The sequence below is a fragment of the Bombina bombina genome, chromosome 5, assembly GCF_027579735.1.
Source record: "Bombina bombina isolate aBomBom1 chromosome 5, aBomBom1.pri, whole genome shotgun sequence".
In the NCBI taxonomy this organism is placed as follows: domain Eukaryota; kingdom Metazoa; phylum Chordata; class Amphibia; order Anura; family Bombinatoridae; genus Bombina; species Bombina bombina.
This window is the reverse complement of record NC_069503.1, coordinates 70,588,531-70,616,417: the sequence shown is the minus strand read 5'-3', so window position 1 is coordinate 70,616,417 and position 27,887 is coordinate 70,588,531. Positions and strand designations below refer to the sequence as shown.

At 41.0% G+C, this 27,887-nt stretch overlaps 1 protein-coding gene across 1 annotated transcript in view; it reads right to left on the bottom strand.

Annotated features, from left to right (window-relative positions):
* Window positions 1–2,487: 2,487 nt before the first annotated feature.
* Window positions 2,488–27,887, bottom strand: part of LOC128659886 (gastrula zinc finger protein XlCGF26.1-like) — a 34,772-nt gene continuing 9,372 nt past the window's right edge. The window contains exons 2-3 of the mRNA XM_053713471.1: window positions 6,133–6,248; window positions 2,488–5,228 (exon numbers count right to left, since the gene is read on the bottom strand). Coding sequence (XP_053569446.1) covers window positions 3,877–5,228; window positions 6,133–6,151 — 1,371 coding nt within the window. The 5' untranslated portion in view covers window positions 6,152–6,248 and the 3' untranslated portion in view covers window positions 2,488–3,876. The remainder of the gene's footprint in view (window positions 5,229–6,132; window positions 6,249–27,887) is intronic.

The window sequence follows — 27,887 nt, the reverse complement described above, 5'->3', positions numbered from 1 at the left end:
AACGATTAACCCCTTAATGCCCAAACCGGATCGACAGTAAGTAAAAAAAACGGTTAAAAAACGTTCAGCACCTTGCCACAGCTCTGCTGTGGCCCTACCTGCCCTTAGGAACCAGATTTGTGGGGAAAAAGCTTCTTATAGGCCCTCAAACTGCAGCAGGACCCTCCATGTGAAACAGCCTGAACTTCTAGTCAAATATAACTGCGCATCTGAGGCGCGGAATTAGGCCCCTCCCGCCTCACTACGGTGCTTGTGAGGCCTAAAGAAACACTCCCAAGTGTTTTAATAATAGCCATGTGGGTAACAACCCCTGAAAAAAACCCAAAGGAACCTTCAAAGTGTCTTAAAAAAACGATATTTTCAATAAAAAACGTTTGCCATAAAGTAGTGTCAACCAGCATAAACTAGCCCTGTTATGTAAGCTTGAAATTCCATACTTAGTCTCTGAATACAGCTTACCCTTCCCTCATGGGGATATTATCAGTCTTTTCTAGCATTATCTCAGTCTTGTCTAGAAATAAATGTCTGAACATACCTTATTGCAGCCTAACCTGCAAACCGTTCCCCCCAACTGAAGTTTTCTTGCACTCCTCGGTCCTTTGTGGGAACAGTAGTGGATTTTAGTTACAACATGCTAAAATCATCTTCCTCCCTGCAGAAATCTTCATCTCCTTTCTGCTAGAGAGTAAATAGTACACACCGGTACCATTTAAAATAACAAACTCTTGCTTGTAGAAAATATAAACTACAATTCTAACACCACATTCACTTTATCCTTCCGATTGCTTAGAGCCGGTAAAGAGAATGACTGGGGGGTGGAGCTAGAGGGGGAGCTATATGGACAGCTCTGCTGTGTGCTCTCTTTGCCACTTCCCGTTGGGAAGAAGAATATCCCACAAGTAAAGGATGAATCCGTGGACTCAATACATCTTACAAGAGAAACATTGCGCTCATTCATCAAACAATTATTCAATCAATAAAAATACATTTTATTTATACCACAACTATATAATTACCATATCAAAATCATTACAATCAATAAAAATAAATTTTATTTATTATGCAACTATATCATTACCATATCAAAATTATTATCAATATTAAAAAGGGGCGAATTCTAGGGGCAGGAACATGGGCGGAGACTTGGGCGGGATTTACATTAAAAGGGGTGTGGCACCTGTCAAATTATGTTTGACGACATGTGTAGCTTCTTACTACTGCTGCCAGTTTCTCTGCAGCACTTGATTTATTAGTTAGATAGCAGTGGTGGACGTGCCGTAAAATGTTTAACTAACACAGCACACACACACATAATGAAGGCAGGCAGAGGCTGGATAAGAAGAGGAATGTGGGGAGGGGAATTTAAAAAAACAACTGCACAGCAGGCTCCTTCACTGAGTGTGCTGATTACTGCAGTCAGAGCTAAACAACTCCAGGCTGGATTGCTAAAGTGCACGGCCACATCATGTTACCTTCAATTCAGACAAGTTCTTCCTTCTGTTCCACTTCATAACGGACTGTCTCTCTATATCCACAGACAGAGCACTTGCCGCTCATACCCCTAGCCCTCCACAGTACTGCACATTTGCCACAGTACTGCACATTTGAGCGCCCACCTGCCCCGTCCCCCAGAAAAGTTCCCAGGCCAAAAAAATACCCTTTTTTAAATGTAAAATAATATGCCTTGTCAATATATTTTTTTTTTTTTTAAAGCCTGGCCCCACATATTCAGTGCAGCAGCGGCCAAGTGTCGTCCCCCAAGTAGTTACTTACCTAGGGTTAGCTTTCAACTAAGAATACCAAAAGAATACCAAAAGAACAAAGCACATTTGTTGATAAAAGTAAATCAGAAAGTTGTTTAAAGTTACATGCCCTATCTGAATAATGAATGTTTAATTTGGACTTTACTATCCCTTTAAATAATCTCGCTATCCCAGAGCTTTAGATATTCAACACCATAATGTCCATCCTCAGAGTGTTTGTTTTTCAATGACTTAGAAGATTTTTCTATGTAAATCTGATAACTTTATTTCCCCTCTCACGTGCTGTACATAGGCACAGTTATCTGTTGTACTAAAGTGGTCCATATCTGTGTATTAGCTCTTGGGAACTTCATAACCTATATAATAAAAGGACAAGTATGTTTGTCCAAAGCTGTCATGCGCAGTGGAGACTGTGCAAGGACAAACATACCTGGCCTTTACCCGCAGTGCGCGAGACAGCTTCAGGTGCACGCTCCTAACTACACGTGCACACCCCTAAGTTCACATAATATTAGCTTCCTAGGTTAACTCCATAACAAAGGATACCAAAAGAACAAAGCAAATTAGATAATAGAAGTAAATAGGAAAGTTGGGTACAATTGCTGCTCTATCTGAATTATCAGCGTTTAACTTTGTCAGTCTTAGCTTCTGTCTTCGATGATGTTTTCCTAATTATTCTGTGATATTGTGTTTTTAATTGTACAAAACCCACAAAGTACTGGTCTGGATTACAATCACTTTTTATTTGCATGAAAAAACATTGTATATCATTATATAGTAAAAAGCAGCATTACATGATATATGCACACAATGGTATAAATATACCTAACACTTGTGCTCTTGATACAAAGGGATTTATCAGACATATAATGTTCCCTTTATATATACAGTATGTGCCATTATCAGTTCTTGTGGCTTCTAACTGACATGAAAACATCTAACAGACATAATATCAAGTTACAGAACATGACACACATATTACATACCAAGTATACATGTAGGTTATATTAGCCATTTAAATGAAACTGATTATGATCACATGACACACATATTACATACCCAGTATACATGTAGGTTATAGTAGCCATTTAAATGAAACTGATTATGATCACATGACACACATATTACATACCCAGTATACATGTAGGTTATAGTAGCCATTTAAATTAAACTGATTATGATCACATGACACACATATTACATACCCAGTATACATGTAGGTTATAGTAGCCATTTAAATTAAACTGATTATGATCACGTATGTACCGGTTACTGATATTGTGTCTCATGAAATAAAATCAGTTTCCCCTCAGTAATTCCTCTGGTATATAACATGTACAATGCTAAGCATCTATTGCTATAAGAAAAGGTTTATCCACATGATGTGCACATTAAATATATCTCCCAGATGTCAATCATTTGAGACTGATGTTCTTGTTTATATAATTATCTAACACTCTATTCATATAAAGACTCCTTTATTCTGTAAATGTAATTATTTTATCCCCTATGTAAAACAAATGTACAACTCCTAACACTGGCATATTAATAAACAAAACTGGGGGTGCTTTGGTGGTGAATGATTGTGTAAACTGGTCAGTATGAGGACAAATCTGTATATTCCTGTGTGGTGTTTGGATTCTATCACATTGATATGAGAGAAACTGAGGTGCACATATATAGAGGAATAAAGGACAGCAGGAGAGCACTTCCAATTTACGGCTTTTATAACTGGGATTTAATGTCAAATGAAATCCATCACTCAAGCCGTCAGGTTGTGCACACCAAAAAAGGTTACTGCATACCTTGCAATACCTCAAAAGTTCCAAAGAAAGGCAGCACAACCAATTATTTCAAACTTTCTTTATTCCTTTTCACCAGGAGCAGGTACAAAATACAAGACTACATTTCGGGCTATCAACCCTTAGTCAAACTGGGATTCAGAAAGTAATATTTAAAATATCATCCTTTTTTGATGCATCTATTTAGAGAGTTTGTCCTCTTTAGGATAATTGTAAAAAGGTTTCTATACTGTGCATATAAAAGTTTATTTGTGTGTAAATATTTGGTGTTTTGCGATACCAGATTTCAATAAAAACCTTTTTTCCACTTTCTAAACATGTGAAAGGTTTCTTCCCTTGTGAATCCTTTTATGAGTTTTCATACTATTCATATGTGTAAAACTTTTTCCACATGTACACGTGAAAGGCTTTTCTCCTGTGTGAATCCTTTCATGTATTTTCAGATTACTCTTTTCTGTAAAACTTTTTCCACACTCTTTACATTTGAAAGGTTTTTCTCCTGTGTGAATCCTTTCATGACTTTTCAGATTACACTTTTCTGTAAATCCTTTTCCACACTCTGTACATATGAAAGGTTTTTCTCCTGTGTGAATCCTTTCATGACTTTTCAGATGACTCTTTTTTGTAAAACTTTTTCCACACTCTGTACATGTGAAAGGCTTTTCTCCTGTGTGAATCATTTCATGAGTTTTCAGTTTACTCTTTTTTATAAAACCTTTTCCACACTCTGTACATGTGAAAGGCTTTTCTCCTGTGTGAGTCTTTTCATGAGATTTCAGATTACTCTTTTTTGAAAAACTTTTTCCACACTCTGTACATGTGAAAGGCTTTTCCCCTGTGTGACTCCTTTCATGGGTTTTCAGATGATCCATTAGTGTAAAACGTTTTCCACACTCTGTACATGTGAAAGGCTTTTCTCCTGTGTGACTCCTTTCATGAGTTTTTATACCCCTCTTTTGTATAAAACTTTTTCCACACTCTGTACATGTGAAAGGCTTTACCCCTGTGTGAATCCTTTCATGAGATTTCAGATTACTCTTTTGTGTAAAACTTTTTCCACACTCTGTACATGTGAAAGGCTTTTCTCCTGTGTGAATCCTTTCATGATTTTTCAGATTAACCATTAATGTAAAACTTTTTCCACACTCTGTACATGTGAAAGGCTTTTCTCCTGTGTGAATCTTTTTATGAGTTTTCAGATGATTCATTTGTGTAAAACATTTGCTGTACTCAGTACATGTGTGTGGCTTCTCAACTGTGTGAATTTTGTAGTGTCCTAGTAGAGGAGACTTCCATCTAAAGCTTTTCTCACATTCTGTAGATGTGAAAGGTCTCTCCTTTGAATGAATCATTTGGCTAGACTGTAGACTTTTCCTATCTTTAATATGTTTTGAATGCTCAGTAAATGTGTGTGGTTTATCCTCAGGGATATTAATTTCACTAGATAAGTCAAAAATGTTGTCCTCTTGTTTGATGACTAAATTACTCTCGGTACAGAATGATTGCTGCCCAGTTCCTGCCAATTCATCATCTCCTTTAAATATCGCATGTGATATCCCCAATGTTTGTGAATAGTCATTAGTGTCTAAGACTATTGGAGTTTGCGGTATCATTCTGATGCTTCCTGTAGTGAAGGATATATATGAACTATTCACGTGTTTGTCTACATAAAAAGAAATGGAATAAAGAAAAATAAGAATGTTTATTCATTATAATATAATCTATCTCAATTAAAAAACATTTTTTCTCAAAAATGTCTTCTGTTTTGTATTTTTAAAGTTATTTAGCTGTAAATCACAAATTAAAAAAGCATGACATAGATTGTAAACATTACTACATCATAGTAAAACTATGCATTAAACAAAGTGCATGTGGATAATGTTCTCAGCCAGGGAACAAGTACATCTGTATTCTGGGCAAGAGAGGCGACATTCACCATTCTCATTTAACATTGCACAAGCAACTGCAAATACAGCCCTGCCCTGTTCATGCTCAACCAGTTGGGCGAGAACATGATGTCTTAATCATCACAGACTAATAAACAGTGTGAGATGTTTTGAGAGGGTAAGAAGCAGTGACCTTATGATAATCTTTAGCTTTTGGCTGTGTTGTTCAATTTATATAAACAGCCAAAAACTTTATTCGTTTAATAATACTTACTGTAAAATTAAGCACACAAACTAGTGGTGGTTCTGGTGTGGGGAACACTGGGGGAGATGTGGGTGTTCCACACATGGGAACAAGGTAGGCATAAGTGTAGTTATGGGTGTTCAATGAGCGACGTCAGGGCAGAGGAAGGTGGAGTTGCCGGTGTTCTGAGTAATGAACCAGGTCAGGGGTGAGGTTAGGCAGTTGTTGGACATGATCTGTCTAAAAGGACAGAGGGGGGGAGTAGTATTTTTTACCCTCCTCCTCAGCCCAATGGGGGTTGCTCCTTCTTTATAACTGTCACTGACACAAACACTCTTAAAGATTCAGATATAAATATAATAGTTTATATTTGTTTAATGAGTGATCTATTCTTATTTCCTAGTAATTAAAGTCAGCATAATATCTATTTTACTCACCTAACACATATGAGTTCATGCTGATAACAGGCTCCAATGTCTGTGCTCAGGAAGAAGGTTCCCTTATTCACTCCAGTTACATCAATACCTGATATCTCTCAGTGCTCTGGCCGTGTCTGTAAAAAGTATATTAAATGGTTTAGACAGATAATGAAATAATAATTCTCATAAGGTACACTACAATTCATATGATAAAGATCAGCTGGTTAGGTTATTACATATGTGATGCTGATTCATCAACAAGCATTTAGTACAGTTATCTCTGTGAGTGTTATAATTGCCCCTTAGATATGAATCAGAGCTACACAACATAATGGAAGAAAATGTATTTAAGTGGGGCCATATCACAACTTTACAAATATATTATAATCTTTGTTTTTATCATTTATATGAAAAAATATTTTCTCCTGAAAGAAATGTTAAATATCAGTTGTTTAAATATAACTTAAATTGGATACTGCAGTATTGGTAGTGTACTTCCTACTAATTCTCACTGTCAGACATTTTGTCATGTGCTTAACACCCAGTCCTTTAACTTCTCTTGGTCAATACTGAGTTGTCGTAAATCACATTGCAATGGGATGTGGGAGAGATAGGCACTAAAATGTTAATTTCAATTGTTTCCATGTATAGAGTTAAGAAAATAAAGAATTTGTGTTTACATAGAGTGAGACTATAATGAGATGTTCTTTTGGTAAATTCAGTCCATTTAAAAGGATCATAAAATATAGAATTACAAAACCACAGATGCATAATAAAAATACAATGCAATAAACTTACTATGAAATTTAAAAAGAGCAATAGATTGTTTTCTGATAAATGTAGTTCTGCACCTGTACCATGTGACAGCTATCAGCCAATAACAGACTCATATTTTTATATAATGTGATTTCCTGCATATGCTAAGTAGGAGCCGGAGCCTCAGGTCATTTAAAAGGCTGTGTACAATTTAATAATGAAAATAAATTACAAACAGCAAACAGTTATTTTACATAAAAATAAAGCTAAAGGTGAAATTTCCCATACACTTTATAATATTTTATACACCGGTAAAACAAGTCATTAGAAACACATTAAAGGGAAAGCAAAGTCACAATTAAACTTTTATAATTCAAATTTAAACATCTTTCCAATTTCCTTCTATTATCAAATCTGCTTTATTCCCTTGGGGACCTTTGTGACAAAGCATATAATGCACTATGGTGCGCTAGCTGCTGATTAGTGGCACATACAAGTCTCTTGTCATTGGCTCACCTTATGTGCTCAGCTAGCTCCCAGTAGTGCATTGCAGTTGCTTCAATAAAGGATATCTAGTGAATGAAGAAAATAACAAAATGCTAACCAAATAATTTCCTTTCCTTCTGTACAGGGAGAGTCCACAGCTGCATTCCTTACTTGTGGGAAATACTGAACCTGACCACCAGGAGGAGACAAAGACATCCCAGCCAAAGGCTTAAATTCCTCCCCCACTCCCCTCATCCCCCAGTCATTCTGCCGAGGGATCAAGGAACAGTAGGAGAAATATCAGGGTGAAAAAGGTGCCAGAAGGAGAAATTAAAATTTAGGGCCGCCCATCGGAGAACACGGGCGGGAGCTGTGGACTTTCCCTGTACAGAAGGAAAGGAAATTATCTGGTAAGCATAATTTATGTTTTCCTTCTTGATACAGGGGAGTCCACAGCTGCATTCCTTACTTGGGAAATTATACCTAAGCTCCAGAGGACACTGAATGCTAACGGAAGGGTAAAAAGGGAGGTGGCCCCTAAACTGAGGGCACCACAGCCTGCAAAACCCTTTCTCTGAAGGCCGCTTCAGCAGAAGCAAAAACATCAAACTTGTAGAATTTAGAAAAAGTATGTAAAGTAGCCGCCTTACATATCTGATCCATAGAGGCCTCATTTTTGAAGGCCCAAGAGGAAGCCACCTCTCACGTAGAATGAGCCATAATCCTCTGAGGAGGCTTGTGTCCCACTGTCTCATATGCTAAGAGGATGATATTCCTCAACCAAAAAGATAAGGAAGCCGCAGAGGCCCTCTGACCTGTATGCTTCCCAGCATAGATAACAAACAGAGAATGAGTTTGTCTGAAATCCTTTGTAGCCCGAAGATAGAATTTCAAGGCACGGACCACATCCAGATTACGCAGTAAACATTCCTTCAAGGAAGAATGATTAGGACATAAGGAAGACATCACAATTTCCTGATTAATGTTGCGATTTGACAGAACCTTGGGAAGAAAACCAACCTTAGTTTGTAGAACAGCCTTATCGGCATGGAACACCAGATAAGGAGGATCACATAGCAGTCCAGCAATGTCAGAGACCCTGCGTGCAGAAGCAATAGCAAAAAGAAAAAGAACCTTCCAAGACAATAACTTAATGTCAATCTCAGGGCCGGACTGGGACCAAAAATAGGTCCAGGCATTTTAAGGGAAAGCAGCCCCCCCGGTTTCTTATTTAAAACAGCTTGTTTGGGGTGATTGACATGCTGTGCTCTAGCCCAACAGAGCAGGGGATGGCATTGCACAAGAATCCTCTTGAGCCATGTTAAATTTTTCCCTGCTAGTAAGGGACATTTAGGGATGGTAAATTCACCCCAATGTGTGACATCCAGCACTACAGAAATACACTTGCAGACCCAACATACACACACCATTATGCACACACATCACACATACACCCACTTATACCATAATGCACGCACATCACAAATATACACTTATATGCAAGCACACCATGCATACACCCACTTACACACTTATATGCAAGCACATGACACAAAAATCATATTTTTTAGCCCAGATTAGCAATGCTCTTGGACTTAAAAGTCATAAATCCATACAGAATGTTTGTGGGTGTGTGTATGTGCACATTATATATACAAGTGGCCCTCGGTTTACGCCGGTTCAATTTGTGCCGTTTCAGAATAACAACCTTTTTTCAGTCATGTGACTGCTATTGAAAAGCAGTGCACTAATTAAAATAGCCAGTAGGAGGAGCTGTCTGCTTGTGTTGGAGCAATGTTATGCAAGCTTAGCAGACTTAAATTAATCTGTGTACACAGAATAGACCTTAGCTATCGAGCAATAAGATCTAGCAGCCACTTCCCTATTATCTTCCTGCCCAGCTGCTTGAGGTGAGGGTGCCTAACTGCCTATTAATCACTCCAGACTGAAATGCATAGAAAAGGTGCAGACCCAATATTATCTAAACATGCTAACAATGCAGAGAACTGTTTGTAGAAAAATGCAAGTAAATTTTTTTTTTTTTAGTTTGATGATATAGGCCTAGATTTAGAGTTGGGCGGTAGCCGTGAAAACCAGCGTTAGAGGCTCCTAACGCTGGTTTTTACCGCCCTCTGGTATTTGGAGTCAGTCAGGAAAGGGTCTAACGCTCACTTTCCAGCCGCGACTTTTCCATACCGCAGATCCCCTTACGTCAATTGCGTATCCTATCTTTTCAATGGGATCTTTCTAACGCCGGTATTTAGAGTCGTGGCTGAAGTGAGCGTTAGAAATCTAACGACCAAACTCCAGCCGCAGAAAAAAGTCAGTAGTTAAGAGCTTTTTGGGCTAATGCCGGTTCATAAAGCTCTTAACTACTGTGCTCTACAGTACACTAACACCCATAAACTACCTATGTACCCCTAAACCGAGGCCCCCCCACATCGCCGCCACTTGATTAAATTTTTTTAACCCCTAATCTGCCGACCGCCACCTACGTTATACTTATGTACCCCTATTCTGCTGCCCCTAACACCGCCGACCCCTATATTATATTTATTAACCTCTAATCTGCCCCCCACAACGTCGCCACCAGCTACCTACAATAATTAACCCCTAATCTGCCGACCGCAAAGCTCCGCCACCTACGTTATCCTTATGTACCCCTAATCTGCTGCCCCTAACACCGCCGACCCTTATATTATATTTATTAACCCCTAATCTGCCCCCCACAACGTCGCCGCCACCTACCTACACTTATTAACCCCTAATCTGCCGAGCGGACCGCACCGCTACTATAATAAAGTTATTAACCCCTAATCCGCCTCACTCCCGCCTCAATAACCCTATAATAAATAGTATTAACCCCTAATCTGCCCTCCCTAACATCGCCGACACCTAACTTCAAACATTAACCCCTAATCTGCCGACCGGAGCTCACCGCTATTCTAATAAATTTTTTAACCCCTAAAGCTAATTCTAACCCTAACCCTAACACCCCCCTAAGTTAAATATAATTTTATTCTAACAAAATAAATTAACTCTTATTAAATAAATTATTCCTATTTAAAGCTAAATACTTACCTGTAAAATAAATCCTAATATAGCTACAATATAAATTATAATTATATTGTAGCTATTTTAGGATTAATACTTATTTTACAGGTAACTTTGTAATTATTTTAACCAGGTACAATAGCTATTAAATAGTTAATAACTATTTAATAGTTACCTAGTAAAAATAATTACAAAATTACCTGTAAAATAAATCCTAACCTAAGTTACAATTAAACCTAACACTACACTATCAATAAATAAATTAAATAAACTACCTACAATTATCTACAATTAAACCTAACACTACACTATCAATAAATAAATTAAATACAATTCCTACTAATAAATACAATTAAATAAACTAACTAAAGTACAAAAAATAAAAAAGAACTAAGTTACAAAAATTAAAAAAATATTTACAAACATTAGAAAAAAATTACAATTTTAAACTAATTACACCTACTCTAAGCCCCCTAATAAAATAACAAAGACCCCCAAAATAAAAAAATGCCCTACCCTATTCTAAATTACAAAAGTTCAAAGCTCTTTTACCTTACCAGCCCTTAAAAGGACCTTTTGTGGGGCATGCCCCAAAGAATTCAGCTCTTTTGCCTGTAAAAAAAAACATACAATACCCCCCCAACATTACAACCCACCACCCACATACCCCTAATCTAACCCAAACCCCCCTTAAATAAACCTAACACTAAGCCCCTGAAGATCTTCCTACCTTGTCTTCACCATGCCAGGTATCACCGATTGTTCCAGGCTCCGAAATCTTCATCCAAGCCCAAGCGGGGGCTAGACATCCATCATCCGGCGGCTGAAGAGGTCCAGAAGAGGCTCCAAAGTCTTCATCCTATCCGGGAAGAAGAGGCGATCCGGACCGGCAACCATCTTGATCCAAGCGGCATCTTCTATCTTCATCCGATGACGACCGGCTCCATCTTGAAGACCTCCACCGCGGACCCATCTTCTTCTTCCGGTCCAGAAGAGGGTCCGAAGTCTTGATCCAAGCCCAAGCGGGGGGCTGAAGAGTGACGTCCATCCTCGGGCTGAAGTCTGGATCCAAGCGGCGGCTGAAGAAATCCATCATCGGGCTGAAGCCTTGATCCAAGCGGGCGCTGAAGAAGTCCATCATCGGGATGAAGTCGGAAGTCCATCATCGGGATGAAGTCTTCTATCAAGCCGCATCTTCAATCTTCTTTCTTCCGGAGCAGAGCCATCTTCTTCCCAGCCGACGCGGATCCAACCTCTTCAAGCGACGCCTACTAGCCGAATGACGGTTCCTTTAAATGACGTCATCCAAGATGGCGTCCCTCGAATTCTGATTGGCTGATAGGATTCTTTCAGCCAATCGGAATTAAGGTAGGAAAATTCTGATTGGCTGATGGAATCAGCCAATCAGAATCAAGTTCAATCCGATTGGCTGATCCGATCAGCCAATCAGATTGAGCTCGCATTCTATTGGCTGATCGGAACAGCCAATAGAATGCGAGCTCAATCTGATTGGCTGATGGGATCAGCCAATCGGATTGAACTTGATTCTGATTGGCTGATTCCATCAACCAATCAGAATTTTCCTACCTTAATTCCGATTGGCTGAAAGAATCCTATCAGCCAATCGGAATTCGAGGGACGCCATCTTGGATGACGTCATTTAAAGGAACCGTCATTCGGCTAGTAGGCGTCGCTTGAAGAGGTTGGATCCGCGTCGGCTGGGAAGAAGATGGCTCCGCTCCGGAAGAAAGAAGATTGAAGATGCGGCTTGATAGAAGACTTCATCCCGATGATGGACTTCCGACTTCATCCCGATGATGGACTTCTTCAGCGCCCGCTTGGATCAAGGCTTCAGCCCGATGATGGATTTCTTCAGCCGCCGCTTGGATCCAGACTTCAGCCCGAGGATGGACGTCACTCTTCAGCCCCCCGCTTGGGCTTGGATCAAGACTTCGGACCCTCTTCTGGACCGATTGGTGAACCCGGCAAGGTGAAGACAAGGTAGGAAGATCTTCAGGGGCTTAGTGTTAGGTTTATTTAAGGGGGGTTTGGGTTAGATTAGGGGTATGTGGGTGGTGGGATGTAATGTTGGGGGGGGGATATTGTATGGGTTTTTTTTACAGGCAAAAGAGCTGAATTCTTTGGGGCATGCCCCGCAAAGGGCCCTTTTAAGGGCTGGTAAGGTAAAAGAGCTTTGAAATTTTGTAATTTAGAATAGGGTAGGGCATTTTTTTATTTTGGGGGTCTTTGTTATTTTATTAGGGGGCTTAGAGTAGGTGTAATTAGTTTAAAATTGTAATTTTTTTCTAATGTTTGTAAATATTTTTTAATTTTTTGTAACAGTTCTTTTTTATTTTTTGTACTTTAGTTAGTTTATTTAATTGTATTTATTTGTAGGAATTGTATTTAATTTATTTATTGATAGTGTAGTGTTAGGTTTAATTGTAGATAATTGTAGGTATTTTATTTAATTAATTTATTGATAGTGTAGTGTTAGGTTTAATTGTAACTTAGGTTAGGATTTATTTTACAGGTAATTTTGTTATTATTTTAACTAGGTAACTATTAAATAGTTATTAACTATTTAATAGCTATTGTACCTGGTTAAAATAATTACAAAGTTGCCTGTAAAATAAATATTAATCCTAAAATAGCTACAATATAATTATAATTTATATTGTAGCTACATTAGGGTTTATTTTACAGGTAAGTATTTAGCTTTAAATAGGAATAAGTTATTTAATAAGAGTTAATTTATTTTGTTAGAATAAAATTATATTTAACTTAGGGGGGTGTTAGGGTTAGAATTAGCTTTAGGGGTTAAAAAATTTATTAGAGTAGCGGTGAGCTCCGATCGGCAGATTAGGAGTTAATACTAGAAGTTAGGTGTCGGCAATGTTAGGGTGGGCAGATTAGGGGTTAATACTATTTCTTATAGGGTTATTGAGGCGGGAGTGAGGCGGATTAGGGGTTAATACATTTATTATAGTAGCGCTCAGGTCCGGTCGGCAGATTAGGGGTTAATAAGTGTAGTTAGGTGGAGGCGACGTTGGGGGCGGCAGATTAGGGGTTAATAAATATAATATAGGGGTCGGCGATGTTAGGGCAGCAGATTAGGGGTACATAGGGATAATGTAGGTGTACGGATAGGCGGGGGTGTACGGAGCGGCAGATTAGGGGTTAAAAATAATATGCAGGGGTCAGCGATAGCGGGGGCGGCAGATTAGGGGTTAATAAGTGTAAGGTTAGGGGTGTTTAGACTCGGGGTACATGTTAGGGTGTTAGGTGCAGACGTAGGAAGTGTTTCCCCATAGGAAACAATGGGGCTGCGTTAGGAGCTGAACGCGGCTTTTTTGCAAGTGTTAGGTTTTTTTTTTAGCTCAAACAGCCCCATTGTTTCCTATGGGGGAATCGTGCACGAGCACGTTTTTTAAGCTGGCTGCGTCCGTAAGCACCGCTGGTATCGAGAGTTGCAGTGGCGTTAAATTATGCTCTACGCTCCCTTTTTGGAGCCTAACGCACTGAAAACCCAGCCATTCTGTGAACTCTAAATACCAGCGGTATTTAAAAGGTGCGGCCAGAAAAAAGAACGCGTAGCTAACGCACCCCTTTGGCCGCAAAACTCTAAATCTAGGCGATAGTATGTTGTGTGATTATTTAAATAGGTGTATAATGCTGTTTAGCATTTAAAATCTTCATTTCAAAGCTTTAAAAAACATAATTTATGCTTACCTGATAAATTCCTTTCTCCTGTAGTGTAGTCAGTCCACGGGTCATCATTACTTATGGGATATTAACTCCTCCCCAACAGGAAGTGCAAGAGGATCACCCAAGCAGAGCTGCTATATAGCTCCTCCCCTCTACGTCACACCCAGTCATTCGACCGAGAACCAAACGAGAAAGGAGAAACTATAGGGTGCAGTGGTGACTGGAGTATAATTTAAAATTTAGACCTGCCATAAACAACAGGGCGGGCCGTGGACTGACTACACTACAGGAGAAAGGAATTTATCAGGTAAGCATAAATTATGTTTTCTCCTGTTAAGTGTAGTCAGTCCACGGGTCATCATTACTTATGGGATACCAATACCAAAGCTAAAGTACACGGATGACGGGAGGGACAGGCAGGATCTTTATACGGAAGGAACCACTGCCTGAAGAACCTTTCTCCCAAAAACAGCCTCCGAAGAAGCAAAAGTGTCAAATTTGTAAAATTTGGAAAAAGTATGAAGAGAAGACCAAGTTGCAGCCTTGCAAATCTGTTCAACAGAGGCCTCATTCTTAAAGGCCCAAGTTGAAGCCACAGCTCTAGTAGAATGAGCTGTAATTCTTTCAGGAGGCTGCTGTCCAGCAGTCTCATAGGCTAAACGTATTATACTACGAAGCCAGAAAGAGAGAGAGGTAGCAGAAGCTTTTTGACCTCTCCTCTGTCCAGAATAAACGACAAACAGGGAAGAAGTTTGGCGAAAATCTTTAGTTGCCTGTAAATAAAATTTCAGGGCACGGACTACATCCAGATTGTGTAGAAGTCATTCCTTCTTTGAAGAAGGGTTAGGACACAATGATGGAACAACAATCTCTTGATTGATATTCCTATTAGTGACTACCTTAGGTAAGAACCCAGGTTTAGTACGCAGAACTACCTTGTCTGAATGAAAAATCAGATCAGAATCACAATGTAAGGCCGATAACTCAGAGACTCTTCGAGCCGAGGAAATAGCCATTAAAAACAGAACTTTCCAAGATAACAATTTGATATCAATGGAATGAAGGGGTTCAAACGGAACACCCTGTAAAACGTTAAGAACTAAATTTAAGCTCCATGGTGGAGCAACAGTTTTAAACACAGGCTTAATCCTGGCCAAAGCCTGACAAAAAGCCTGAACGTCTGGAACCTCTGACAGACGTTTGTGTAAAAGAATGGATAGAGCTGAGATCTGTCCCTTTAAGGAACTAGCAGACAAACCCTTTTCTAAACCTTCTTGTAGAAAAGACAATATCCTAGGAATCCTAACCTTACTCCATGAGTAACTCTTGGATTCGCACCAATGTAAGTATTTACGCCATATTTTATGGTAAATCTTTCTGGTAACAGGTTTCCTAGCCTGTATTAAGGTATCAATTACTGACTCCGAAAATCCACGCTTTGATAAAATCAAGCGTTCAATCTCCAAGCAGTCAGCTTCAGAGAAATTAGATTTTGATGTTTGAAAGGACCCTGAATCAGAAGGTCCTGTCTCAGAGGCAGAGACCAAGGTGGACAGGATGACATGTCCACTAGATCTGCATACCAGGTCCTGCGTGGCCACGCAGGCGCTATTAGAATCACCGATGCTCTCTCCTGGCAATCAATCGAGGAAGCATCGGGAAGGGTGGAAACACATAAGCCATCCCGAAGGTCCAAGGTGCTGTCAAAGCATCTACCAGGACCGCTCCCGGGTCCCTGGACCTGGACCCGTAACAAGGAAGCTTGGCGTTCTGGCGAGACGCCATGAGATCTATATCTGGTTTGCCCCAACGTCGAAGTATTTGGGCAAAGACCTCCGGATGAAGTTCCCACTCCCCCGGATGAAAAGTCTGACGACTTAGGAAATCCGCCTCCCAGTTCTCCACTCCCGGAATGTGGATCGCTGACAGGTGGCAAGAGTGAGACTCTGCCCAGCGAATTATCTTTGATACTTCCATCATCGCTAGGGAGCTTCTTGTCCCTCCTTGATGGTTGATGTAAGCTACAGTCGTGATGTTGTCCGACTGAAACCTGATGAACCTCCGAGTTGTTAACTGAGGCCAAGCCAGAAGGGCATTGAGAACTGCTCTCAATTCCAGAATGTTTATTGGAAGGAGACTCTCCTCCTGAGTCCATGATCCCTGAGCCTTCAGGGAATTCCAGACAGCGCCCCAACCTAGTAGGCTGGCGTCTGTTGTTACAATTGTCCAGTCTGGCCTGCTGAAGGGCATCCCCCTGGACAGATGTGGCCGAGAAAGCCACCATAGAAGAGAATTTCTGGTTTCTTGATCCAGATTCAGAGTAGGGGACAAATCTGAGTAATCCCCATTCCACTGACTTAGCATGCACAATTGCAGCGGTCTGAGATGCAGGCGTGCAAAGGGTACTATGTCCATTGCCGCTACCATTAAGCTGATTACCTCCATGCATTGAGCCACTGACGGGTGTTGAATGGAATGAAGGACACGGCAAGCATTTTGAAGCTTTGTTAACCTGTCTTCTGTCAGGTAAATCTTAATTTCTACAGAATCTATAAGAGTCCCCAAGAAGGGAACCCTTGTGAGAGGTAAGAGAGAACTCTTCTCTTCGTTCACCTTCCACCCATGCGACCTTAGAAATGCCAGTACTAACTCTGTATGAGACTTGGCAGTTTGAAAGCTTGACGCTTGTATCAGAATGTCGTCTAGGTATGGAGCCACCGAAATTCCTCGCGGTCTTAGTACCGCCAGAAGAGAGCCCAGAACCTTTGTGAAGATTCTTGGAGCCGTAGCCAACCCGAATGGAAGAGCTACAAACTGGTAATGCCTGTCTAGGAAGGCAAACCTTAGATACCGGTAATGATCTTTGTGAATCGGTATGTGAAGGTAGGCATCCTTTAAATCCACTGTGGTCATGTACTGACCCTTTTGGATCATGGGTAAGATTGTCCGAATAGTTTCCATTTTGAACGATGGAACTCTTAGGAATTTGTTTAGGATCTTTAAATCCAAGATTGGTCTGAAGGTTCCTTCTTTTCTTGGGAACCACAAACAGATTTGAGTAAAACCCTTGTCCGTGTTCTGACCGCGGAACCGGATGGATCACTCCCATTAGTAAAAGATCTTGTACACAGCGTAGAAACGCCTCTTTCTTTATCTGGTTTGTTGACAACCTTGAAAGATGTAATCTCCCTTTTGGGGGAGAGGTTTTGAAGTAAAGAAGATATCCCTGAGATATGATCTCTAACGCCCAGGGATCCTGGACATCTCTTGCCCAAGCCTGGGCGAAGAGAGAAAGTCTGCCCCCCACTAGATCTGTTCCCGGATCGGGGGCCCTCAATTCATGCTGTCCGGAATTCTTAGCCGTAAGTTTAGTTAAATGTACTACGGCATCTGAAATAAATGAATTAGCTAGCTTAAGGGTTTTAAGCTTGTTTGAAATCTCATCTATTGGCGCTGAGTCAAGGGTCTCTTCCAGAGACTCGAACCAAAATGCGGCCGCAGCCGTGACAGGCGCAATACATGCAAGGGGTTGCAATATAAAACCTTGTTGAACAAACATTTTCTTAAGGTAACCCTCTAACTTTTTATCCATTGGATCTGAAAAGGCACAGCTATCCTCCACCGGGATAGTGGTACGCTTAGCCAGAGTAGAAACCGCTCCCTCCACCTTAGGGACCGTCTGCCATAAGTCCTGTGTGGTGGCGTCTATTGGAAACATTTTTCTAAATACAGGAGGGGGGGAAAAGGGTACACCGGGCATATCCCACTCCTTGGTAATAATCTCTGTAAGCCTCTTAGGTATAGGAAAGACGTCAGTACACGCCGGTACCGCATAGTATCTATCCAGCCTACATAATTTCTCTGGGATTGCAACGGTGTTACAATCATTCAGAGCCGCTAATACCTCCCCTAGCAGTATACGGAGGTTTTCTAGTTTAAACTTAAAATTTGAAATGTCTGAATCCAGTCTATTTGGATCAGATCCGTCACCTGCAGAATGAAGCTCTCCGTCCTCATGTTCTGCAAATTGTGACGCAGTATCTGACATGGCCCTAGTATTATCAGCGCACTCTGTTCTCACCCCAGAGTGATCTCGCTTACCTCTAAGTTCTGGCAATTTAGACAAAACTTCAGTCATAACATTAGCCATGTCCTGTAGAGTGATTTGTAATGGCCGCCCTGATGTACTTGGCGTTACAATATCACGCACCTCCCGAGCGGGAGATGCAGGTACTGACACGTGAGGCAAGTTAGTCGGCATAACTTCCCCCTCGTTGTCTGGTGAATGATGTTCAACATGTACAGATTGACTTTTATTTAAAGTAGCATCAATGCAATTAGTACATAAATTTCTATTGGGCTCCACCTTGGCTTTTACACATATAGCACAGAGATATTCCTCTGAGTCAGACATGTTTAACAAACTAGCAATTAGACTAGCAAGCTTGGAAATACCTTTCAACTAAATTTACAAGTAATATGTAAAACGTACTGTGCCTTTAAGAAGCACAGAAAAAACTATGACAGTTGAATAACAATGAACCGGAGTAGTTATAAAAACCAAATTTTTCCCGGTAAAAGCATAAAATTAGCAAAGGATTGCACTCATTAGCAATGGATGACTAACCCTTAATATCAGAAAAAATGTATAAGATTTAAAATATAAGCGTTTTTTATCACAGTCAAAGCACAATCTCACAGGTCTGCTGTGAGTGATTACCTCCCTCAAAATAAGTTTTGAAGACCCCTGAGCTCTGTAGAGACGTTCCGGATCATGTAGGGAGAGAAACAGACTTGTGACTGAATTTCTAATGCGTAGCAGTGAGGGAAGTTCAGTGAAACTGTTTTTAATTTAAAATAAACGACAGCCATGTGGAAAATAGCGCCCAAAACAATTTTTCACCAAGTACCTCAGATAATTAAACGATTTAACATGCCAGCAAACGTTTAAAATCTAATAATATGAAATGTCATTAAAAAGCCTGCTGCTAGTCGTTCACACTGCAAGTTAGGCTAAAAGTTATATGCATACAGTATTGTCCCAGTGAAGTGCCATTCCCCAGAATACTGAAGTGTAAACATATATACATAACAGCCTGATACCAGTTGCTACTACTGCATTTAAGGCTGAACTTACATTATATCGGTATTGGCAGTATTTTCTCAGTCAATTCCATTCCTTAGAAAATAATATACTGCAACATACCTCTTTGCAGGTGAACCTGCCCGCTGTCCCCTGATCTGAAGTTTTTCTCACTCCTCAGAATGGCCGAGAACAGCAAAATGAATCTTAGTTACGTCCGCTAAGATCATACAAAAAACTCAGGTAGATTCTTCTTCAAATTCTACCTGAGAAGAAACAACACACTCCGGTGCTGTTTAAAATAACAAACTTTTGATTGAAGATATAAAAACTAAATATAATCACCACAGTCCTCTCACACATCCTATCTATTAGTTGGGTGCAAGAGAATGACTGGGTGTGACGTAGAGGGGAGGAGCTATATAGCAGCTCTGCTTGGGTGATCCTCTTGCACTTCCTGTTGGGGAGGAGTTAATATCCCATAAGTAATGATGACCCGTGGACTGACTACACTTAACAGGAGAAATAATGTATTAGGTGTTACTTATGTCAATTTAGAGAGGGGCCTGGAACCCAACTCCCTCACTTCCCTTTGACTTACAGTTTCGATTTACAACCATTCTTCTGGAACCTAACCCCTGAGTATATATATATATATATATATATATATACACATACACACACACAAACACACATACATATACACACACACACACACACACACACACACACAATTTTGCTATTCAGAAAAGAGTAACTGGACATTTTAGAAAGGCTAATAAAGTCAATGTGGTAACGTCATGGTTCAAAGTGTCCTAGCTGCTAACAGTGTCAGGGGAAATAACAGAATTTATGTTTACCTGATAAATTACTTTCTCCAACGGTGTGTCCGGTCCACGGCGTCATCCTTACTTGTGGGATATTCTCTTCCCCAAAAGGAAATGGCAAAGAGCCCAGCAAAGCTGGTCACATGATCCCTCCTAGGCTCCGCCTACCCCAGTCATTCGACCGACGTAAAGGAGGAATATGCATAGGAGAAATCATATGATACCGTGGTGACTGTAGTTAAAGAAAATAATTCATCAGACCTGATTAAAAAAACCAGGGCGGGCCGTGGACCGGACACACCGTTGGAGAAAGTAATTTATCAGGTAAACATAAATTCTGTTTTCTCCAACATAGGTGTGTCCGGTCCACGGCGTCATCCTTACTTGTGGGAACCAATACCAAAGCTTTAGGACACGGATGAAGGGAGGGAGCAAATCAGGTCATCTAAATGGAAGGCACCACGGCTTGCAAAACCTTTCTCCCAAAAATAGCCTCTGAAGAAGCAAAAGTATCAAATTTGTAAAATTTGGCAAAAGTGTGCAGTGAAGACCAAGTCGCTGCCTTACATATCTGGTCAGCAGAAGCCTCGTTCTTGAAGGCCCATGTGGAAGCCACAGCCCTAGTGGAGTGAGCTGTGATTCTTTCAGGAGGCTGCCGTCCGGCAGTCTCATAAGCCAATCGGATGATGCTTTTAAGCCAAAAAGAGAGAGAGGTAGAAGTAGCTTTTTGACCTCTCCTTTTACCAGAATAAACAACAAACAAAGAAGATGTTTGTCTGAAATCCTTTGTAGCCTCTAAATAGAATTTTAGAGCACGAACTACATCCAAATTGTGTAACAAACGTTCCTTCTTTGAAACTGGATTCGGACACAAAGAAGGCACAACTATCTCCTGGTTAATATTTTTGTTAGAAACAACTTTCGGAAGAAAACCAGGCTTAGTACGCAAAACCACCTTATCCGCATGGAACACCAGATAAGGAGGAGAACACTGCAGAGCAGATAACTCTGAAACTCTTCTAGCAGAAGAAATTGCAACCAAAAACAAAACTTTCCAAGATAGTAACTTAATATCTACAGAATGTAAGGGTTCAAACGGAACCCCTTGAAGAACTGAAAGAACTAAATTTAGACTCCAAGGAGGAGTCAAAGGTCTGTAAACAGGCTTGATTCTAACCAGAGCCTGAACGAAAGCTTGAACATCTGGCACAGCCGCCAGCTTTTTGTGAAGCAAAACAGATAAAGCAGAGATCTGTCCCTTCAAAGAACTTGCAGATAATCCTTTCTCCAGACCCTCTTGTAGAAAGGATAGAATCTTAGGAATCTTTATCTTGTTCCATGGGAATCCTTTAGATTCACACCAACAGATATCTTTTTTCCATATTTTATGGTAAATTTTCCTAGTTACAGGCTTCCTAGCCTGAATAAGAGTATCTATGACCGAATTTGAAAATCCACGCTTTGATAAAATCAAGCGTTCAATCTCCAAGCAGTCAGTTGGAGGGAAACCAGATTCGGATGTTCGAACGGACCTTGAACAAGAAGGTCCTGTCTCAAAGGTAGCTTCCATGGTGGAGCCGATGACATATTCACCAGGTCTGCATACCAAGTCCTGCGTGGCCACGCAGGAGCTATCAAGATCACCGAGGCCCTCTCCTGATTGATCCTGGCTACCAGCCTGGGAATGAGAGGAAACGGTGGGAATACATAAGCTAGGTTGAAGGTCCAAGGCGCTACTAGTGCATCCACTAGAGTCGCCTTGGGATCCCTGGATCTGGACCCGTAGCAAGGAACCTTGAAGTTCTGACGAGAGGCCATCAGATCCATGTCTGGAATGCCCCATAATTGAGTTATTTGGGCAAAGATTTCCGGATGGAGTTCCCACTCCCCCGGATGGAAGGTCTGACGACTCAGATAATCCGCTTCCCAATTTTCCACTCCTGGGATGTGGATTGCAGACAAGTGGCAGGAGTGATCCTCCGCCCATTGAATTATCTTGGTCACTTCCTCCATCGCCAGGGAACTCCTTGTTCCCCCCTGATGGTTGATATATGCAACGGTCGTCATGTTGTCTGATTGAAACCTTATGAATTTGGCCTTTGTTAGAAGGGGCCAAGCTTTGAGAGCATTGAATATCGCTCTCAGTTCCAGAATGTTTATCGGGAGAAGAGATTCTTCCCGAGACCATAGACCCTGAGCTTTCAGGGGTTCCCAGACCGCGCCCCAGCCCACCAGGCTGGCGTCGGTCGTGACAATTACCCACTCCGGTCTGCGGAAGCTCATTCCCTGCGACAGGTTGTCCAGGGTCAGCCACCAACGGAGTGAATCTCTGGTCCTTTGATCTACTTGGATCGTCGGGAGACAAGTCTGTATAATCCCCATTCCACTGTCTGAGCATGCACAGTTGTAATGGTCTTAGATGAATTCGTGCAAAAGGAACTATGTCCATTGCCGCAACCATCAAACCTATTACTTCCATGCACTGCGCTATGGAAGGAAGAAGAACAGAATGAAGTACTTGACAAGAGCTTAGAAGTTTTGATTTTCTGACCTCTGTCAGAAAAATCTTCATTTCTAAGGAATCTATTATTGTTCCCAAGAAGGGAACTCTTGTTGACGGGGACAGAGAACTCTTTTCTATGTTCACTTTCCACCCGTGAGATCTGAGAAAGGCTAGGACAATGTCCGTATGAGCCTTTGCTTTTGACAGAGACGACGCTTGAATCAGGATGTCGTCCAAGTAAGGTACTACTGCAATGCCCCTTGGTCTTAGCACCGCTAGAAGGGACCCTAGTACCTTTGTGAAAATCCTTGGAGCAATGGCTAATCCGAATGGAAGTGCCACAAACTGGTAATGCTTGTCCAGGAAGGCGAACCTTAGGAACTGATGATGTTCTTTGTGGATAGGAATATGTAGGTACGCATCCTTTAAATCCACCGTGGTCATGAATTGACCTTCCTGGATGGTAGGAAGGATCGTTCGAATGGTTTCCATTTTGAACGATGGAACCCTTAGAAATTTGTTTAGAATCTTGAGATCTAAAATTGGTCTGAATGTTCCCTTTTTTTTGGGAACTATGAACAGATTGGAGTAAAACCCCATCCCTTGTTCTCCTAATGGAACAGGATGAATCACTCCCATTCTTAACAGGTCTTCTACACAATGTAAGAATGCCTGTCTTTTTATTTGGTTTGAAGATAATTGGGACCTGTGGAACCTTCCCCTTGGGGGTAGTTCCTTGAATTCCAGGAGATAACCTTGAGAAACTATTTCTAGCGCCCAAGGATCCTGAACATCTCTTGCCCAAGCCTGAGCAAAGAGAGAAAGTCTGCCCCCCACCAGATCCGGTCCCGGATCGGGGGCCAACACTTCATGCTGTTTTGGTAGCAGTGGCAGGTTTCTTGGCCTGCTTACCCTTGTTCCAGCCTTGCATAGGTCTCCAGGCTGGCTTGGTTTGAGAAGTATTACCCTCTTGCTTAGAGGGTATTGAATTTGAGGCTGGTCCGTTTCTGCGAAAGGGACGAAAATTTGGCTTATTTTTAGCCTTAAAAGACCTATCCTGAGGAAGGGCGTGGCCCTTTCCCCCAGTGATGTCTGAAATAATCTCTTTCAAGTCAGGGCCAAACAGTGTTTTACCCTTGAAAGGGATGTTAAGCAATTTGGTCTTGGAGGACACATCCGCTGACCAAGATTTTAGCCAAAGCGCTCTGCGCGCCACAATAGCAAACCCTGAATTCTTCGCCGCTAATCTAGCTAATTGCAAAGCGGCATCTAAAATAAAAGAGTTAGCCAATTTAAGTGCTTGAACTCTGTCCATAACCTCCTCATACGAAGATTCTTTATTGAGCGACTTTTCTAGTTCTTCGAACCAGAAGCACGCTGCTGTAGTGACAGGAACAATGCATGAAATTGGTTGTAGAAGGTAACCTTGCTGAACAAACATCTTTTTAAGCAAACCCTCTAATTTTTTATCCATAGGATCTTTGAAAGCACAACTATCTTCTATAGGGATAGTAGTGCGTTTGTTTAGAGTAGAAACCGCCCCCTCGACCTTGGGGACTGTCTGCCATAAGTCCTTTCTGGGGTCGACCATAGGAAATAATTTCTTAAATATGGGGGGAGGAACAAAAGGTATGCCGGGCCTTTCCCATTCCTTATTTACAATGTCCGCCACCCGCTTGGGTATAGGAAAAGCATCGGGGGGCACCGGGACCTCTAGGAACTTGTCCATCTTACATAATTTCTCTGGAATGACCAAATTGTCACAATCATCCAGAGTAGATAACACCTCCTTAAGCAGTGCGCGGAGATGTTCTAATTTAAATTTAAAAGTAATAACATCAGGTTCAGCTTGTTGAGAAATTTTTCCTGAATCTGAAATTTCTCCCTCAGACAAAACCTCCCTCCTAACCCCTTCAGATTGTTGTGAGGGTATGTCAGAACAATTATCATCAGCTTCCTCTTGCTCTTCAGTATTTAAAACAGAGCAATCGCGCTTTCTCTGATAAGTGGGCATTTTGGATAAAATGTTTTTAATAGAATTATGCATTACAGCCGTTAATTGTTGCATAGTAATAAGTATTGGCGCACTAGATGTACTAGGTGCCTCTTGTGTGGGCATGACTGGTGTAGACACAGAAGGGGATGATGCAGTACCATGCTTACTCCCCTCATTTGAGGAATCATCTTGGGCAACATCATTATCAGTGGCATCATTGTCCCTATTTTGTTTGGACACTATGTCACAATCATCACATATATTTAAATGGGGAGAAACCTTGGCTTTCAAACATATAGAACATCGTTTATCTGATGGTTCAGACATGTTAACAGGCATAAACTTGATAACAAAGCACAAAAAACGTTTTAAAATAAAACCGTTACTGTCGCTTTAAATTTTAAACTGAACACACTTTATTACTGAATATGTGAAAAAGTATGAAGGAATTGTTCAAAATTCACCAAAATTTCACCACAGTGTCTTAAAGCCTTAAAAGTATTGCACACCAAATTTGAAAGCTTTAACCCTTAAAATAACGGAACCGGAGCCGTTTTTACATTTAACCCCTATACAGTCCCAGGTATCTGCTTTGCTGAGACCCAACCAAGCCCAGAGGGGAATACGATACCAAATGACGCCTTCAATAAGCTTTTTCAGTGGTTCTTAGCTCCTCACACATGCATCTGCATGCCTTGCTCTCCAAAAACAACTGCGCATTAGTGGCGCGAAAATGAGGCTCTGCCTATGACTAGAAAAGGCCCCCAGTGAAAAAGGTGTCCAATACAGTGCCTGCCGTTTTTTTAAAAACAATCCCCAAGATTATAAGCTCTATTAATCGTTATAATCCTCAAAATATGCTTAGAACGTAATCGTTTTAGCCCAGAAATATGTCTACCAGTCTTTAAGCCCTTATGAAGCCCTTTATTCTTATAACTAACTAAGAAAATGGTTTACCGGTTCCCATAGGGAAAGTGACAGCCTTCCAGCATTACAAAGTCTTGTTAGAAATGTGGCCAGTCATACCTCAAGCAGCAAAGTCTGCCCACTGTTTCCCCCAACTGAAGTTACTTCATCTCAACAGTCCTGTGTGGAAACAGCCATCGATTTTAGTAACGGTTGCTAAAATCATCTTCCTCTTACAAACAGAAATCTTCATCTCTTTTCTGTTTCAGAGTAAATAGTACATACCAGCACTATTTTAAAATAACAAACTCTTGATTGAAGGATAAAAACTACATTTAAACACCAAAAAACTCTTAACCATCTCCGTGGAGATGTTGCCTGTGCAACGGCAAAGAGAATGACTGGGGTAGGCGGAGCCTAGGAGGGATCATGTGACCAGCTTTGCTGGGCTCTTTGCCATTTCCTGTTGGGGAAGAGAATATCCCACAAGTAAGGATGACGCCGTGGACCGGACACACCTATGTTGGAGAAATAAGACGTTCTCACCTCTGCCAACTCCGGTCAAATTCACAGTTACAGACTTACCCCCGCCGCAGGTAACTCTCCATCCATACTCTATCGTATCCTCTCCACCTAATCCGTGGCTCGATGATCCTCCAATGGCGTCTGACGTCACGTCTAAGACACGTGGTTGTTCGCGGCCAATGAGGGAAGTCTGTGTGAGCTTGGTGCTGTTCCGTCTGTCCTGTAACTGAATTACTGATCCTGGCAGCTATGTCTGCACTGCCATCCCCGGAGCTCCAACGGGCGGGCTAACTGCCCTGTTGCAGTAAACCCCAGCCCTCTCCTAGGCTGGTTGCAAGTAAATGTAATCAATTACCGCTTGGTAAAATAAAACTTCCTTTTATTCCATCATTTAAAAATATAGCGATGTGACTCACGTACAGTAAAAAATGTAAAAACAAATACAATCTCACAGACTTAGATTAGTCTGACGCGTTTCGGCTGACTGCCTTATTCAAAGACTCATTCTACTAGTGTTACCTGTGGAGCTTTATACGCTCCCTCACATTCTCATTGGATACCTGTGTCTGTGTGCTCTCCTCCCATCTATCGCTATAGAGTGCAATGGAACTCCATCCCCACTTCAATCCCCATTATCTACAATATTTTTCAAAATATCATCCCCCCTCAGAATCGGGAGATTCTTTTTAATTATATTGCAAATGCTCTTATACTGACTTGTATAAGTTGTCATAAAAGTAATTTTGCTCTTATCTTTATTGCATTGTTCAATTTTCTTTGACTCTAATAAGGTAGACCTAGGTATTAACCTCACATCATTAAGTGCTTTATTAATGGGACCTTCTTGATACCCCCTATCTCTCAATTTGTTCAATAATACCTTACTTTCTGCTTGATAAGCTGTTTCAACAGAGCAATTACGTTTTTCCCTAATGAGCTGTCCCTTAGCCATGCCATATGCATATGGCGTGGATGACAGCTCTTGGCATGTATCAAGGCATTAGCTGAAATCGGTTTGGTATATAGTGTGGATTTAACCTTCTTATCAGTAATGTCATCTGTTAATGTAACATCCAAATAGTCTACTTTCGATCTATCAAAAGTGTATGTAAATTCCAGACCAACATCGTTACTATTCAGATAGGCTACAAATTGCTCTTATTGCCATTCCATACAAACAGCAGATCGTCTATGTACCGTTTATAACATGTCACTAGGCCGCCAAACGGATTGGTCTCTGCAAAAATGTGGGACAGCTCCCACCAACCCATAAAAAGGTTGGCGTAGGCTGAGGCAAATTTTGCCCCCATTGCTGTCCCACGTCTTTGCAGATAATAATTACCACCAAATTCAAAGTAGTTGTGACATAACAAAAACTCTATTGTTCTCAAAATGAAGTCCTTGAGTCCTAAATCATAGTCACTCATAAGGTCCATCATGTATCTCAGGGCTACCAGCCCCTTGTCATTTGGAATGGCCGAATAAAGGCCAACCACATCTACTGTGAGCCATCCGAACTCAGGTGACCAAGTAAATTCTTCCATAATATTGAGCAAATGCTTTGTATCCCTTAGGAAGGATGGGAGTTTCCCAACAAGCGGTTGCGGAAGTGACTCTATGCAATTTGATAGATTTTCAAAAAGGGAGCCAATCCCCGAAACGATTGGTCTCCCCTTGACATTGGTGATGGACTTGTGAACCTTCGGCAAATGATGGAATATCGGTACCACTGGTTCTTTAACATAAAGATACTCGAAGGTAGACAAGTCCATCACCCCTGCCTCTAATCCATCATCCAACAGATCTTTGAGCCTTTTCTGAAACTGCATAGTTGGATCATAGGGTAGACACTGGTAGACTTCTCTGTCATTAAGCTGTCTGTTTGCTTCCTGCACATAAGATAACTCATCCATAACAACAATAGTACCT